This window comes from Perissodus microlepis, chromosome 2, assembly GCF_051167445.1.
Source record: "Perissodus microlepis isolate ML-2025 ecotype Zambia chromosome 2, ASM5116744v1, whole genome shotgun sequence".
NCBI classification, from domain to species: domain Eukaryota; kingdom Metazoa; phylum Chordata; class Actinopteri; order Cichliformes; family Cichlidae; genus Perissodus; species Perissodus microlepis.
This window is the reverse complement of record NC_140462.1, coordinates 22,795,238-22,808,733: the sequence shown is the minus strand read 5'-3', so window position 1 is coordinate 22,808,733 and position 13,496 is coordinate 22,795,238. Positions and strand designations below refer to the sequence as shown.

Genomic DNA, 13,496 nt, shown 5'->3' with positions numbered 1-13,496 from the left:
AAGTGGGAATGTTCCAGCACCAAAATGAATTATTCCTCAGAAGCAAAATCCATAACATCTACTCACTCTGAGAAGGTTTGGTCCGAGTTGATCCGTCATAAAACATGCATGTCATTAAAATTCCCATTAGGCCCTGATTTTATTTATGACCTGTGTTTAGGTTCAGACGTTCAAAGAGGAGTTCGGTCAGCTTGATCGGATACTTGAAATAAAAATAAAATTTAAAAGTCATTAACATTTATTTTTCAGGGACCGGGTACAAATAACAAAGATGAAACATTGCACCAGATTTAGCTACTAGCTAATGTTCATCCACAGTCCCTGAGTAGGTAAAAAATGTATTTTATTATTATTATTTATTTTATTTGTGTTTAGAGAGAAGTGAGATGATTGTAGTCTGACGCAAGCTCAGGAACGGTCCACAGTGACGTATAAATATGCTCCCCGTGCAACAGCATGAATCATATTCACCGTTTTTAACTATTTATATAGTAACAGTTAAACTGTCTGAGTGTTTATTTATTTATTCATTAAAAATCAGGAATCTTTTTTTTTTTGTAGCAATAATATGATCATTAGAGCGAGTCATGGACCGCTGCTGAACCTGGCCTTAAAACCAGGTTTATGTGCACACGTTGCACTGATATGATGGATTAAATGAAGCTGAAGGACACTTTTCTACACTTTGAGTGAAAATTAAGAACATTTTTAAGCAAAAAGACCAAATAAAGAAAATAATAAGATTAAAATGACAGAGATACACACGGGACCAAAGAGAAGCAAAACAATCCAATTAGTCTATAAAACTAAAAACAAAGAATGAGTTGATGTACTGATAGAAAGAGAGAGAATACATAAATTAACAAGTAAAGATTATAAGAGGAACTATTTAATAAAACCTAACTAAGGCGTGACTCAGAGCTCTGCGGTGAGTCTTTGTAGAGCTATGATGTAGCTACGACATCGTTGTTTTTCAAGTCTAGATAGAAGCGCCTTAGATGCGGGGACCTTTTCCCTCCTGGGCACTTGCTCTTTGTTCTGGGCATTCTTTCCGGGGTTCGGACATCTTTGTCCCTCACGTTTTTCCACTTCTTTGTACACTCTGATAGTTTCAGCAATCTCCCTACAGGAACTTTCTGACATGTTTCAGTCCTTATATTGATGCTATGATTATTGTTCCTTCTGTTGAAATGATGATGGCTATTCTCTTACTGATAAACTTAAAAACTGCAGGGAAAAGGTAGAAATGCACAGGACGAATCAACGGTGCTGAACAGACGTGCAGTCACATTTCCAGTGAGGTGCACATCAGGTTGCGGGGTATGGTTTCAGAGGGGCTTGCAGTTATGGCGTAGATTTTAGTTTGAAAGCACAAAGCCCCGCGGTTCTGCACATCCTTTACTGTTGGTACCTTAATTTCAACTTCATAGTTTATATTTATTTTGTGTATTATATCAGGGATATTTTTATATTCAAGCTATTTACTTTAACTGTAGTACTTTAACTTGTTTGCTTTTTTTGTCTTGGAGCAACAGTGACCACATAATTTCCTCTGGGATTAATAAAGTATTCTGATTATGATGTTCAGTAGTTAACCCCTTTACTGTCATGACAGGTGCTAGAAAAATGCTTACATGCTTTTATCTACTTTCTTAGGGACACTGACATGGAAGAAAGTGTATTTGTAGAATTTAATTAAACTAATTACACTTAAAAAAATCCAAAAAATATGAATGAGAATGAAGAACAGAAACTAATAGTTACCCAGTCCTCATTCAGTCCTCATTGCTGATTAATTCATCGACTCATTAGGACAAAGCTGGCACGGTGAAAGGTTTTCAGAGTTCTTCTCATGTCTTCCTGGATAACAAAGCTCATCGTGGAGCTGCGGTCAGATGAAGTGGGTCAGCTCAGCAGCGTATTTATAGCTCGGATCGCACTGCTGTCCGTGCTGTCTCTGGACCCAGCAGGAAATGATGCAATGAAATACAAACTGTACTACAAGTGGCCACTAATGCACCTCCACTGTCGGGCCATGGGTCAGTTCAGAGTCACTGTCAGTTCACTTTCCATCCAACTGAAGCAGCCAAGCATTTCATTCCAAATTCAGAGGCGTGCATTACCACAGGGTTTAAACAGGCTGTGGCACAAGAACTAAAAGCCACATCAATAACTAATAATCAGCTCGGAGTCAGCTGGAAAAGCTGCAGAAGCTTGCATTTGGTGCTCAGATCTGAAATATCCAAAGTTTTGGAGATATGTTGTTTTATAAAGTAAGGATGTTTGGGAAGGCTTCAACAGTGGGAAACAGATTTTCCCCATCCTAATAGATTTTTGGAATCTATTAGGATGTAATTGTGATTTTTTTTACATGTACGAGTTTCAGATAGTCCTATTCTAAATACAGATTTTTCTTTCCAGGTGAGAAGCTCTTTACCTTACACTATAAATTACCCTGAGACAACTGTTCTTGTGGTTTGATGCCATATAAATTGAAGTGAGATTTTGCAGACTGACTCACGATGGTCTGTGCCTCTCAGTTCATCCTCTGCCTCCCTTTAAATCCAGCTTTCCTCTGATTGGCCTCCTCTTGCAAACAGAGGTTTGAACAGCAGTGTGTTCACAGAACTTTGTGTCTGATAATCATATGAAGAGTTTTTACTGCAGCCTGCAGCTTTTTGTACCAGTGCCTGAGGCAACTGTTTTTTTTATTTATTTGATGCTATATACATAAAATTGAATTGAACTGAACTTGTACAGACGCTGACCTCATCATTAGAAATTTCCTCACCGCCATTATGAGAGAACTAATATGACAGAAAATAACAGAAAGCATAATAGGCCCCTTGTTGTTTAGCTTTAAGCTCTGAGTTAGGAATGCTCCCCTGCAGTAAAATGCTGAGTATATTTTCAGGCCTCGCAGTGGGAAGTTTAATGACTTGGACTTTTTGCCACAGTTGTAGGTAACGAACACAGCTCATCTTCATTTCAATAAATGCAGGAGCGTTTATGTCCCAAGCTGCACTGACATTTTCTATATCTGTCAAGACCAATATTTTCAGCTGGGTCACCACGGTGATCCTCATGGCAGCAGGAGAGCCGCTTGGTGCCTGTTTGTCTTTCTTTGATGTGCCGTAGCTGTTCGCTTTGGTTTTTAGCGCAGTCCATCATCGTCTGTGTGTTCAGCGTTATTGACTGTTTGCTCTGGACTCATTGTATGTCTGTGGGCTCAAGGCTGTGCTGGGGATTTGGCATTATGCAGAGAGCATCTAATGAGCATGATGAGCTGAATAAGGTAAAGAACTGAACTCCAAAATCAATGGGAGCTGGTTAAGTGAATCACAGCATTTGAGTAACAACTTCATGAAAAGAATAAGCATGTTTCTTGTAGCCAGGCATTAAATTCACAGACTGTAAAGTTTTAATTAGTCAGTTTTTAATTAAAATAGATAAAACGAAATGAAATCAAATGAGGATAAATTTAATTTGATTTGAATCTGTGGTGTGGACGGGAGCTGCTTTATGCCAGCAGGGATAACCTCCAGAGGACCAAAGGTGATTTTTAAGATATTTGATTTAATCATTTATTAGTGTGAACTACCTCTTTGTTAAAATGAACAACAACAACAAAGAATCTGCCTGTCAGCTTTTTCTCACACGGGTACATTGTTCTTGTAGATTAGAATCACAAATGAACGTGTTTTGTTACCAAATTTGTTTAAACTAGAGTAAAAGATGTGCTCTCAGGCCATCAACAGCTCAGACTTACATGTGTGTACGTACGCTGTGGCTTTTCGTACACTTCAGCCATGCTCTGGTTCTTTCGTCAGATTTCCTTGTAACACATGACAGCCTGTGTTCATGACTCGTGATGGCTGCTTTTCATCTGTGTTTGAGAAACATCATGTTTGGGTGAAAGTGCACCAACTTGTGATTTTAGCTCTGTAATTCTTTTATGGTGATGTGGTCATTGAAATGAGGAAATGAGGTTCACTTAAAGTCTAATGAGCTTGGAAAGAAAAGCGTCCGGACTACTGTAAATTTCTTGAAGACATTTCATCTGAGAAGCTTCTTCAGTTCTTAGAGCAACTGGTGGAGAATCCCAGATTTTAAGCATTTTGGACAGAGAAGACAGATGGTTTGAAAGAGGAGTGAAAGAAGCCATTTATCTCCACTGTGAATGACCATCTTTGAACAGAGGGCTTATGACACTGACTCTCTGCCATTTATAATCCAGTTTTGAGATCTCTTCCCAGATGCCTTAATGCTCACTCACACCCTGGGCCATTTGACCTCAGTAAATTACATGATAGGGTGGGACTAGGCTTCACTATGGATTCACCCGTAACTTGGTTGATTGTGACCTACACCCGTTTTCACACCTTGGCTCATGTAGAGGTAGAGGATCAATCCATGACCCTCTTGGGGGGACATTCCCATAGGGCTTAAAATCTGGGACTCTCCACCATTTGCTCTTGGAACTGAAGGAGCTTCTCAGATGAAATGTCTTCAAGCAACTTAAAGAAGTCCAGATGCCTTACTTTCCAAGCTCCTTAGACTACGATGACCTGGATGACTAAGAACCTTCACAGACATGTCTGCCAGTAAAAGGTTTGAATGGCAGGGTTTATGTAATCTTTGGGGTTAATCAGGTCTTTTTTGGATCATTTACATGAAACGTAACTGTTTGTTTGTAACACTGCCAGGCTGCATAAATCTGTCGGGATCCACCATTCCTCTCTTGCTGACCATGTCTACCTTTCTCTTTTCTAGCTTGGCAGCATCCAAAGAAGCTGCAGCGAGGAAAGCTGCCTCCCCGATGCCACCGTCCGAATTTCTGGACAAGCTCATGGGCAAGGTTTCGGGGTACGATGCCAGAATCCGACCAAATTTTAAAGGTAGGCGTTGCCACCAAGACTCAGTCGGATAAAACAGGAATGTAGCCAAACGTACCCTGAAAAGACCTGCGCTGTGTCTGCATTTTATTACCTTCTCTAAATGCCTGTTTAGCCAAGAATGTCACCAAAGATAAGGTTTGTATTTATTAGCTTAACTGAAAAAAGGAAAATAACATGTTTAGACATCGATGTTGCTGAAACTTTGTTGCTGTATATTTAATCACTTCAATGTCTTTGTCTGTTCTCAATTTGTCGATCTCTGTATTTGCCCTTTGCAGTGTGGAACAAAGGTAATTCTTCCCACGGCTCAGTTTAGGTGTCAGACCCTAAACTCCCTCCCCCCACCTTTTTTTCCCCTAACACAAGTCCAGCCTTGCACTTTTACCCACAATCATATGGTAAGATGACAAAATCCCCAGTAAGGACTAAGCTAGTTGGCTACATTCCTTGGTATCCACACAGTATCCTGAGTGCTTGTTTTGGTGGTCAAGGTAATGTGCCTCTCTCCCATGAGTGTGCTGCTGACCATGATTTCATGATGATGATGATGACGATATAGTTTTAAGTGACCTCCCTGAATGGAAGCCCCCATAAAGACACATGTCAGAGGTTTCTGCTTTAAACCTTGCATTAGGAACACAGACTGGACATGAGAGAACTGGGGCAGCCCTCCGTATCCACCAAAGTCTATGACTAATGCAATGGGTTAAAAATACATTTACAGCATCTTTAAGCATCTGAACAGACAGACAAACTGATTTCCCCTCGTGCTTTTCTGACATTTAAGCCTTGCTGCATGTTTAAAACTGCCAGAACTGAGATTTTATAAAGTGGATGTGAGAAATTTCTAATGTCTTCCGTTTAGTTTGTCGGGTCATGTGTACAAAATATTGGTACCCCGGTGATATTCCAGCTTTTATCAACACGTCTTCTTTAAGTATTAACCTTTAATCACCTGTTACAACATGTGCCTTACTTGTTTTTTTTTTATATACGGCTGCCAAAGCATTGCTATCCTTGGCACCTTGCAGTCCAGACAGTAAATCTTGTCCTACTGTCGTCACTTAAAGGATGAAGATTGGTTCAAATGTTAGTGAGAGGTACGCTCAGTTCCCCTCCAAGTCTGATCAGAAGCAGATCAGTGGGATGTGTAAGGAGTTCGAGTCTTACCTGGCAGCAGTTTGGTCTGCAGGAGGTTTAACATGAACCTCAAAAGCACACGGGAACCCATCACCCAATCACCACACGTTTTAGGCGCTGTCCAAGTTTTAGTGAAAAGTGAACCTTTTCAGGTTATTATCAAGATTTGCCAAACCATTAATTAATAATTATAAATATCTAAATGGCCCTTACACTTGGCTCAATTTGATCTGATCTGTTTCATGTAAAATGGTTGTGATCAGATCAGTGTGTGTGTGTGTGTGTGTGTGTGTGTGTGTGTGTGTGTGTGTGTGTGTGTACAGAGCTTCACAAACGTATGAGACCATCTGTCAAATATTTTAGAAATGTAAAATAAAAATAACTAAAACTCATTTTTACTGTTCAGGGATGCAAAATAATAATGTGCTTCACTGCTTTTTCATAAAACTGTAAACTTTAAAATTCATGGATAAGATATTACATGATTATGTTTTTAATTAAAGAGCATTCTGCTGGATTAACGAGAAACATTAAAAAACAGGAAGCTCTCAGAGAGCTTCCCCTTCTGAGGCGGCTCTCATTTTTTTCTTTCTTCTTTTTAAACATACTTTAATAAACCCACTGAAACACATTTTAATGTACCCTTCTAAAATATTTGTATATTTTTTTATTTATATGAATATAGTACATGTGTAGTATTTATTTCATGATTTATTCATATTTTAAATGTTTTGTAATAAACACCAAGTGTATTTTGGTTTATAATAAAAATATATTAATAAGATAAAGCATCGTCCTAGTATAGGAATTGTGGTTATGACCTGTTAGATGAAAAATATACATAAACACACAAATGTTTCCAACACAAACAAGATTGACATTGAAAAGATGGGAGTAAGAAACATAGTTTTAAATATCTCCATAAATCATTATTATAACTTTGACCTTCACATCAGTTTGTTGACCTTGAAGGAGAGGTCAGAGGTCAAATGTGACGCGACGTCTTAAACCTTTAGATGTTAAGATGAGAATATTTTAAGTTATTAGACTTTTTGTCAGTTTCCCACCAATAAATCGTGAAGCTGACCTTGAAAATGTGTTTTTTAACATGAGACTTTATCCGAATTCATTCTAGACAGAAACACAAAAACGCTGCGACACACAGAACCTGCCTGGTCCATTCAGGTCAGCCGTGGCATAAACCACTAATTTGTTGGTGGTCTAATATATTTGTTAAGCACTCTGCTTGTGTGTGTGTGTGTAATATAGTAAGTGGCATGTTATCTGCTGGGGTAGAAAGAAGGTTCGCCTTCATCTTTTCAATAACCTGAAAAGATTTCTGCCGTTCACTTCTCACCCAGATGTTTTCTGGGATCTCTGGCGGTGATCAAACCTGGAGGGATGACGTACATTACCTAACGCTGCCTGCGTCAGGTCAGCATGTGATGCTATTTGTCTGCTGCTCTGCATCTGCCCGTCATCTCTAAATCAAAAACAGGTGAAACTTAAAGCTTGCTAATATTTTGTACACTGAGCACACAGGTACACAGAATGTGCACAAGTGATTCACAGCTTTGTTTCTGAATGCTGCCATGGAGCTTCTCTCTTCTTCTGTTTTTTCTTTGCTGAGCCCATAATGGTACAACCCATTATATGGTGAGCAGGATATCTCGGTTCACGCAGGACAGAGTTGAGAGGAGCGGAGGGTTTTCGCTGTGACTAAGTGCGCATTATTAAACCTGCCGTGGCTACAGAATGGCCGACCTGCCGAGGGTTTGCTCAGGTGTTTGTCGCGAGTCGATTTTGGAGATCATTTCTGTTTTTTTAATTTGATTTCTCCTCAGTTCTGCTCGGCAACACTCCCGCGCGATTTACTGAAGCTAGCACTGCACTGACCTTTACAAATCAGGATTTAAACAGGCCTGTGTGGCAGTTATTTGAATTTATAGCTTTAATCTTTTTTTCCTTCTTCTAATGCGATGTAATAAAAATTTTTAATGCAGATGAAATTACTCTCCGGCGCTGTGCCGCACACGCACAGAATAATAAGAGTCCCAATGTCCCCTGTAACACAGACACGTTTATTTAAATGAGCTCAGATGTCAGATACTTTCTGTTTTGGGGTAAATTTGTAACGAGCGCAGATCTGTAATGAAGATACGTATGGACGAGGAGGAGAAGCCCATCTTTTATATAATGTGCTCAGCTAATTGTGTCAGAGGCCATCGTTAGCAGACAGCCCGACATGAACTTCCAGACTGTGTCATGGTTGTCAGGTCGACAGAGTAACACAGCGTGATCTCTCCGACTTGCTCATTCATGCAGTCTTTTGTGTGTAAGTGTGTGTGTTTGTGTGCGTCCCCTACCAGCCGACTACACCCCTGCATTAATCACACCCATGAAATAAACAGCTTGACAGCTCGGCGGCCTCGTAAACTCGGGGGGGAAAGAAACAACAACAAAAAAAATATGTACTTGCACAGTAGGGGAGTCAGGCAGGGAGCAAAAAAGGAAGAACTAGAATAGCATGGGGGTATTATAATAAAAATAATCATCACCATAACATGCTAAGTGGGAACACTTTAATAAGTGACGTGTCTGTAATGATGTGACATTCAGCACACGGATCGCTCGAACGTGTTTCCTTAGAAGCTTTTTAAGGAAGGGATCCTTCAACTAGCATGCTTCTCTGCTGCTGTAGTGGAAACGTCACCGTCATCTGTGCACATTCTCCAACACGGTGAAGACACACTGATAACTGTGTATTACCCTGAGAACACACCGGGCGCGTCACACAGTTTCATTTTGTCTTTTGCACAATTTCCAATTTAGACCAGAACAAAGTTGTTGTTTTTTTAACTAAAACCAGCAGAAGTGAACACATTCAGAGCCGCACAGCTACGAAACAAGCTGCCCGAGGAAGTCGGGTCAGTGCCTGGGGCAACTATGGCTCAGGAAGCAGAGTGGGGTGGCCACCATTTGAAAGGTCAGTGGTTCAAACCCCGGGACCATCCAGGTGACATCAGGCGGTCAACACAGTGAACCCCAAACTGGCCCTGAAGCATCCATCAGAGCGAGAGTGAGAAGGATTTGTGTGGTGCAGGATGGATGGACGAGCCTTGTAGTGTGAAGCACTTGGAGTGGAAACACACTAGATTTAGCTTCACTGTTATATTATTTATATGAATCCTTTTGGTGTCGTTTTGGTGTCTTTTTTTAATATTGACCTGCTTTTCAAATATCTTTTTGTTTCTTGTTGTGTACCACCGTTATTTTACTGGATGGAACGCCTCCCACGTGCTGTTTGAGATATTCTGTCTACAGTAAAACTGATGTCTATTTTATGATGGGGAACATAGCAAATGTAAATCTAAATTCACAACAAACTGAGTGTATTGTACTCTGGATGGCGTTACCTTAGTCTCCAGTAACACTGTGAGGAACCCCAGGATATGTCCTTCAGTGCACATATTAAACAAATATGTAGGACTGTTATCTTCCATTTGTGCAATGTCTCTAAAATGAGAAACATCCTGTCTCAGAGTGACGCTGAAAAACTAGTTCATGCATTTATTACTCCTAGGCTGGACTACTGCAATTTCTTAGTATTTACAGGGATAAAAAAAGAGATATTTATCTTCCCTTTGTTGACCTTGCTGATCTTGGTTGTTTCCAGAAATTTAAATTCCTTCTCACGTGCAAAGTCCTGAAAGCATCATATCCCTTCAGAGCCTTCAGTTTTCAGGCCCCTCTTCTGTGGAACCAGCTTCCAGTTTGGATTCATGAGACAGACACTATCTCTACTTTAAAGATTAGGCTTCAAACCTTCTTTTTTGCTAAAGCACATAGTTAGGGCTGGATCAGGTGACCCTGAATCCTCCCTTAGTTATGCTGCAAAAGGCGTAGGCTGCTGGGGAATTCACCACTGCTGCATGTCATAAATAGTCTTTTCCCTCGTTTTTTTCTTGTGTTTTTGTTTGTGAGCTCCCCGTGCTCCTCTTTTTCCCTCCTACACATCATACATGCTCATCCAATTAGCACCAGCCCTGCTAATTTTGCCACAGTAGATGGAGGGCGGGAGGGGACAGGATGGGGAAGTGATGAGATCTGCCCCAAGCTATGACTATGGCAGCACGAGAAGAAATTCCAGTGATCCGGTGCAGGGGTCCAGTGTATGGGCAAAAAGCTTCCGGTTGATTTAGTTTAGTTCCTCTGCTGGAGAGAGGAGAGCAAGCACTCGTGACACATTCAGGACGAGCTGTTTATAATCCATGACTTCATCCTACGTTCATTTCTCTTTTCCTGCTTTCTCAGTTTTTACAGTGTTTCATCCAAACCTCACATCTGTCTTTGCCTTTTCGTTATTTCTGTCTGCTGCTTATAGCTGCATTCTTAATTTTTGCTTCCTTATTAGTTTATTAGTTTCCTTGCTCATCACACATCATTTGGTCTTATTTATTTCTGCATAGTGATCAGATCTTTTATTTTATTCTCTTATATTTTAATCTTCATTTTTCTTCCCTCTTCCTTTTATTTTCCTCATCTCTTCCTGCATATCCATTTTCCTTATCGGTGGTTGAAAGACAAGTTCATTAATAAAGAAATTGTCCCCTATTTATCTGTTTAGCCCTCCTTTATTTTAGCATCTGACTCTTGAAACATTTGCTCAGGTGAGCAGGTAGCAGGTGAGGTCATACAGGAGGTTTTTTTACTTCCTCAGACAGCAGCACCGAGCCCTTCTGATGCACTACCCCGGTAATGAATGGCCACACAGCGCTGTGGAGATAAAGGAGTGTGTATGAGAGGGAGAGATGGGGGGTTAGCGAGGGAACCAATGAGGGAGAGGAGGGTTTGTGTAATTCTTCTTGTGTCCAAGTGTGTGTCTTCGTGCACGCTTGATGAATGGCGCCGACTACAACTGCGACTCCCCTCTCCCTCTCCGCCATAACCTTGTCCTTCCTCATCACTCAAGCCGAGCAGCAGCAAGGCCAATGACTCGGACCAAGCTCCTGGTTTCAGGCTCGACCTGAACAGGCCACTGGCGAACCAAACTCCCCACCCTCTGACTCCCCCGTGTTTGCAAGGCAGGGCTTTTTGCCTGAGAAGACACTGAGTGTGTCACCAGCTTTAAAATCTGTGCTTCAGCAGGTTTTCATCTTCTGCACTCTTGAGCGGAACAGTCCTTTTATTTTGTTTGGCAAAGCTCCCTCCTCCTGATATCAAAGACCTCTCACTGAAAAATCATCATTGCGTCACTTTGCTTCGGTGGACCTGAGTAAATATGCACAGAGACGAGAGATTCTTTTCCTTCTCCTCCTCACTTTGTCCTTGCACAGCTGGAGGAGCTGTTGCTGCACAAAGCTACACAACTCTTTGCTTCTCTTGTGTTGTGCGACTCCCTCCTCCTCCTTCTCTCCTTGCTGGAGTTGAACGTGCCGAGGTGGGACTTTAGTTATTAGCTGTCGGAGCTTGACGTTCATTTGGTGTTATCAGCACTTGTTTAATGGCTACTTAATGGGATTAATGGGCATAAGGTAATGAGCGTAGGATGGAGGAATGGCTGCGGGGGGGGGGGGAAATGGATGGGAGAGCGAGTGGGGGGAGAGAAAGACAAAGTGAAAGACACAAATGGCCGACCAAGTTGGAGGGATTTGCCCACGATGGGAGATTAGGAAGAAGTGCAGGTGGCAGAAGTGAAATGCAGGGTGTCGCACTGCACACAGAACAGATTTGTGCTCGCTTAGAGCTGGAACTCTGATGCTAACACAGTTCCCAGCGGACCCAGTGTTCCTCAGTTATGTATTACACTTGCAGCAGTCTTGAATAAGCAGCTCTGGGATGCAAACTACAATATCTACACCCTCCTCTTTTTTTCTCAACTCTACAAGGATGCAAGCGCTGAAATCTGCTCGGGTGAGTGGGCATTCTCGCCCAGAGGAAGGTCTTGTGGCTCTCTTAGTATTCAAGGTAACGGCCCTCTCCTTTCCAGGCCAGGAAATTTGGATGAGGGATATATTGCAAGGAGAGAGGAACTTTAATGTCGTCACAGAGGTGACTCTCCCCAGAGTTATGACAAAAATATTGATCACAGTTGAGCGTCTAGCAGGAGGAGGCAGAACGGCAAGGGCAGCAAAGAGAGGAATATTGAATAGGATGGTGAAGGCACCAAAACGGACGAGAGGAGTCTAAGAGGTGGAGGAAAGAGGCGAATGAGAGTGCTCGGACTAATTTCTGCAGTCAAAAGTTTAAATCTGTTCATTATCGTGAGCTGAACAGGAAATGATCAAGCTGGCAATTAGAGCACTGTCAAATGAGCCATGTTGTCGAAATGAATGAATTCCCCTCCTCTTCTGTTTGCTTTAAATAGCTCACATTATTATTGTTTCCTCTTGAGCCTCAGATAGCAAAAACCTTCTTTAGCTTCAGGCTGCACACAGCCACTCTGAGATGTGTAAAAGGAGTCGATGGCTACATTACTCTGTCTTCCTCCCTCTGCAGTCCACCGGTCCGTGGCTAATAAGTTTATAAGGAGGGGAATACTGCCTTATAAAGGGTCATTCGGTCCTCCTGCGCCGTCGCACCTCTAATTACTAGCCAGAGGAAAAAAGGTTTAAGCCCACCAAATCCATTTAAATAGCCTGATGGAGAGGTTGGCGTGTAATTGTTCACTTCCGCCACACAATCAGGCCGCGGGCTGCTGTTCTCGGGCTTTACGTGGCAGATGCGTCCAACATTCGGCTGATGGAGGGACCCTGGGGTATAAGTAGAGAGAAAAGCATTCGGGGGAAACCCTGTATTTGTCTGACAAAGCATCTTTGCTTCGAACGCAGAGGCGAGCTTTTTTCTTTTCCTCTGGTTTCATTTCTGTACCTTTGCTGCAAAGCCAGGAGAATTGATTGTGCACAGTGCTAGTAATTAGCTTGCGTTACAAGATCCCCTCTGCTGGCAAAGCAAAAGTCCAAAAAAACCAAAGCTTCTGTGGTATTAATGCCAGGATCAGGTCCTCAGATGTTCGACAGGCCGCCTGGCCGCGAGGCTAAGCCCAGGCTTAGTCCTGACATGGAGAGACTGTCGTGCACAGAGGAGGGAGGAAAAATTGCCTTTGGTGGATTCGGGCAGATTATAGAGTTTAAGTCACCTGTCTACAACAGTTCATGGTCACGACGAATACTTTCCATCTATCTTAGAAGCCGTTTCCCTTTTTTTTCAGGCTGACAGTGACAGATTACAATATCGCTTGCAGACTTCTACTGGGTGTAGTTCCCATCCTTCACATTGGCAGTTGTCAAGTACAGCAAAGCAGGATGTGCCCGGTTTTCTCAGTTCAGTGCAATTTGAAGACAAAATAGGACATCGATCAACAAACATGAGTTACGAAAGGAAGACAGTCTCCTCGGCGTGTATCGATAAGACGTTTTGTTGGCCTCTGTTCATAATTCTGAGTAACTGGAAGAGAAA

General features: G+C 41.8%; 1 protein-coding gene across 4 annotated transcripts in view; it reads left to right on the top strand.

The window, feature by feature from the left end:
• Nucleotides 1–13,496, top strand: part of glra1 (glycine receptor, alpha 1) — a 119,015-nt gene that overhangs the window by 20,436 nt on the left and 85,083 nt on the right. For 2 of the 4 annotated variants that reach the window (XM_084952839.1, XM_084952830.1), the window contains exons 2-3: nucleotides 4,774–4,898; nucleotides 5,177–5,188. In XM_084952839.1, coding sequence (XP_084808965.1) covers nucleotides 4,774–4,898; nucleotides 5,177–5,188 — 137 coding nt within the window. The remainder of the gene's footprint in view (nucleotides 1–4,773; nucleotides 4,899–5,176; nucleotides 5,189–13,496) is intronic. The other 2 variants (XM_084952821.1, XM_084952812.1) reach the window with 1 other exon arrangement.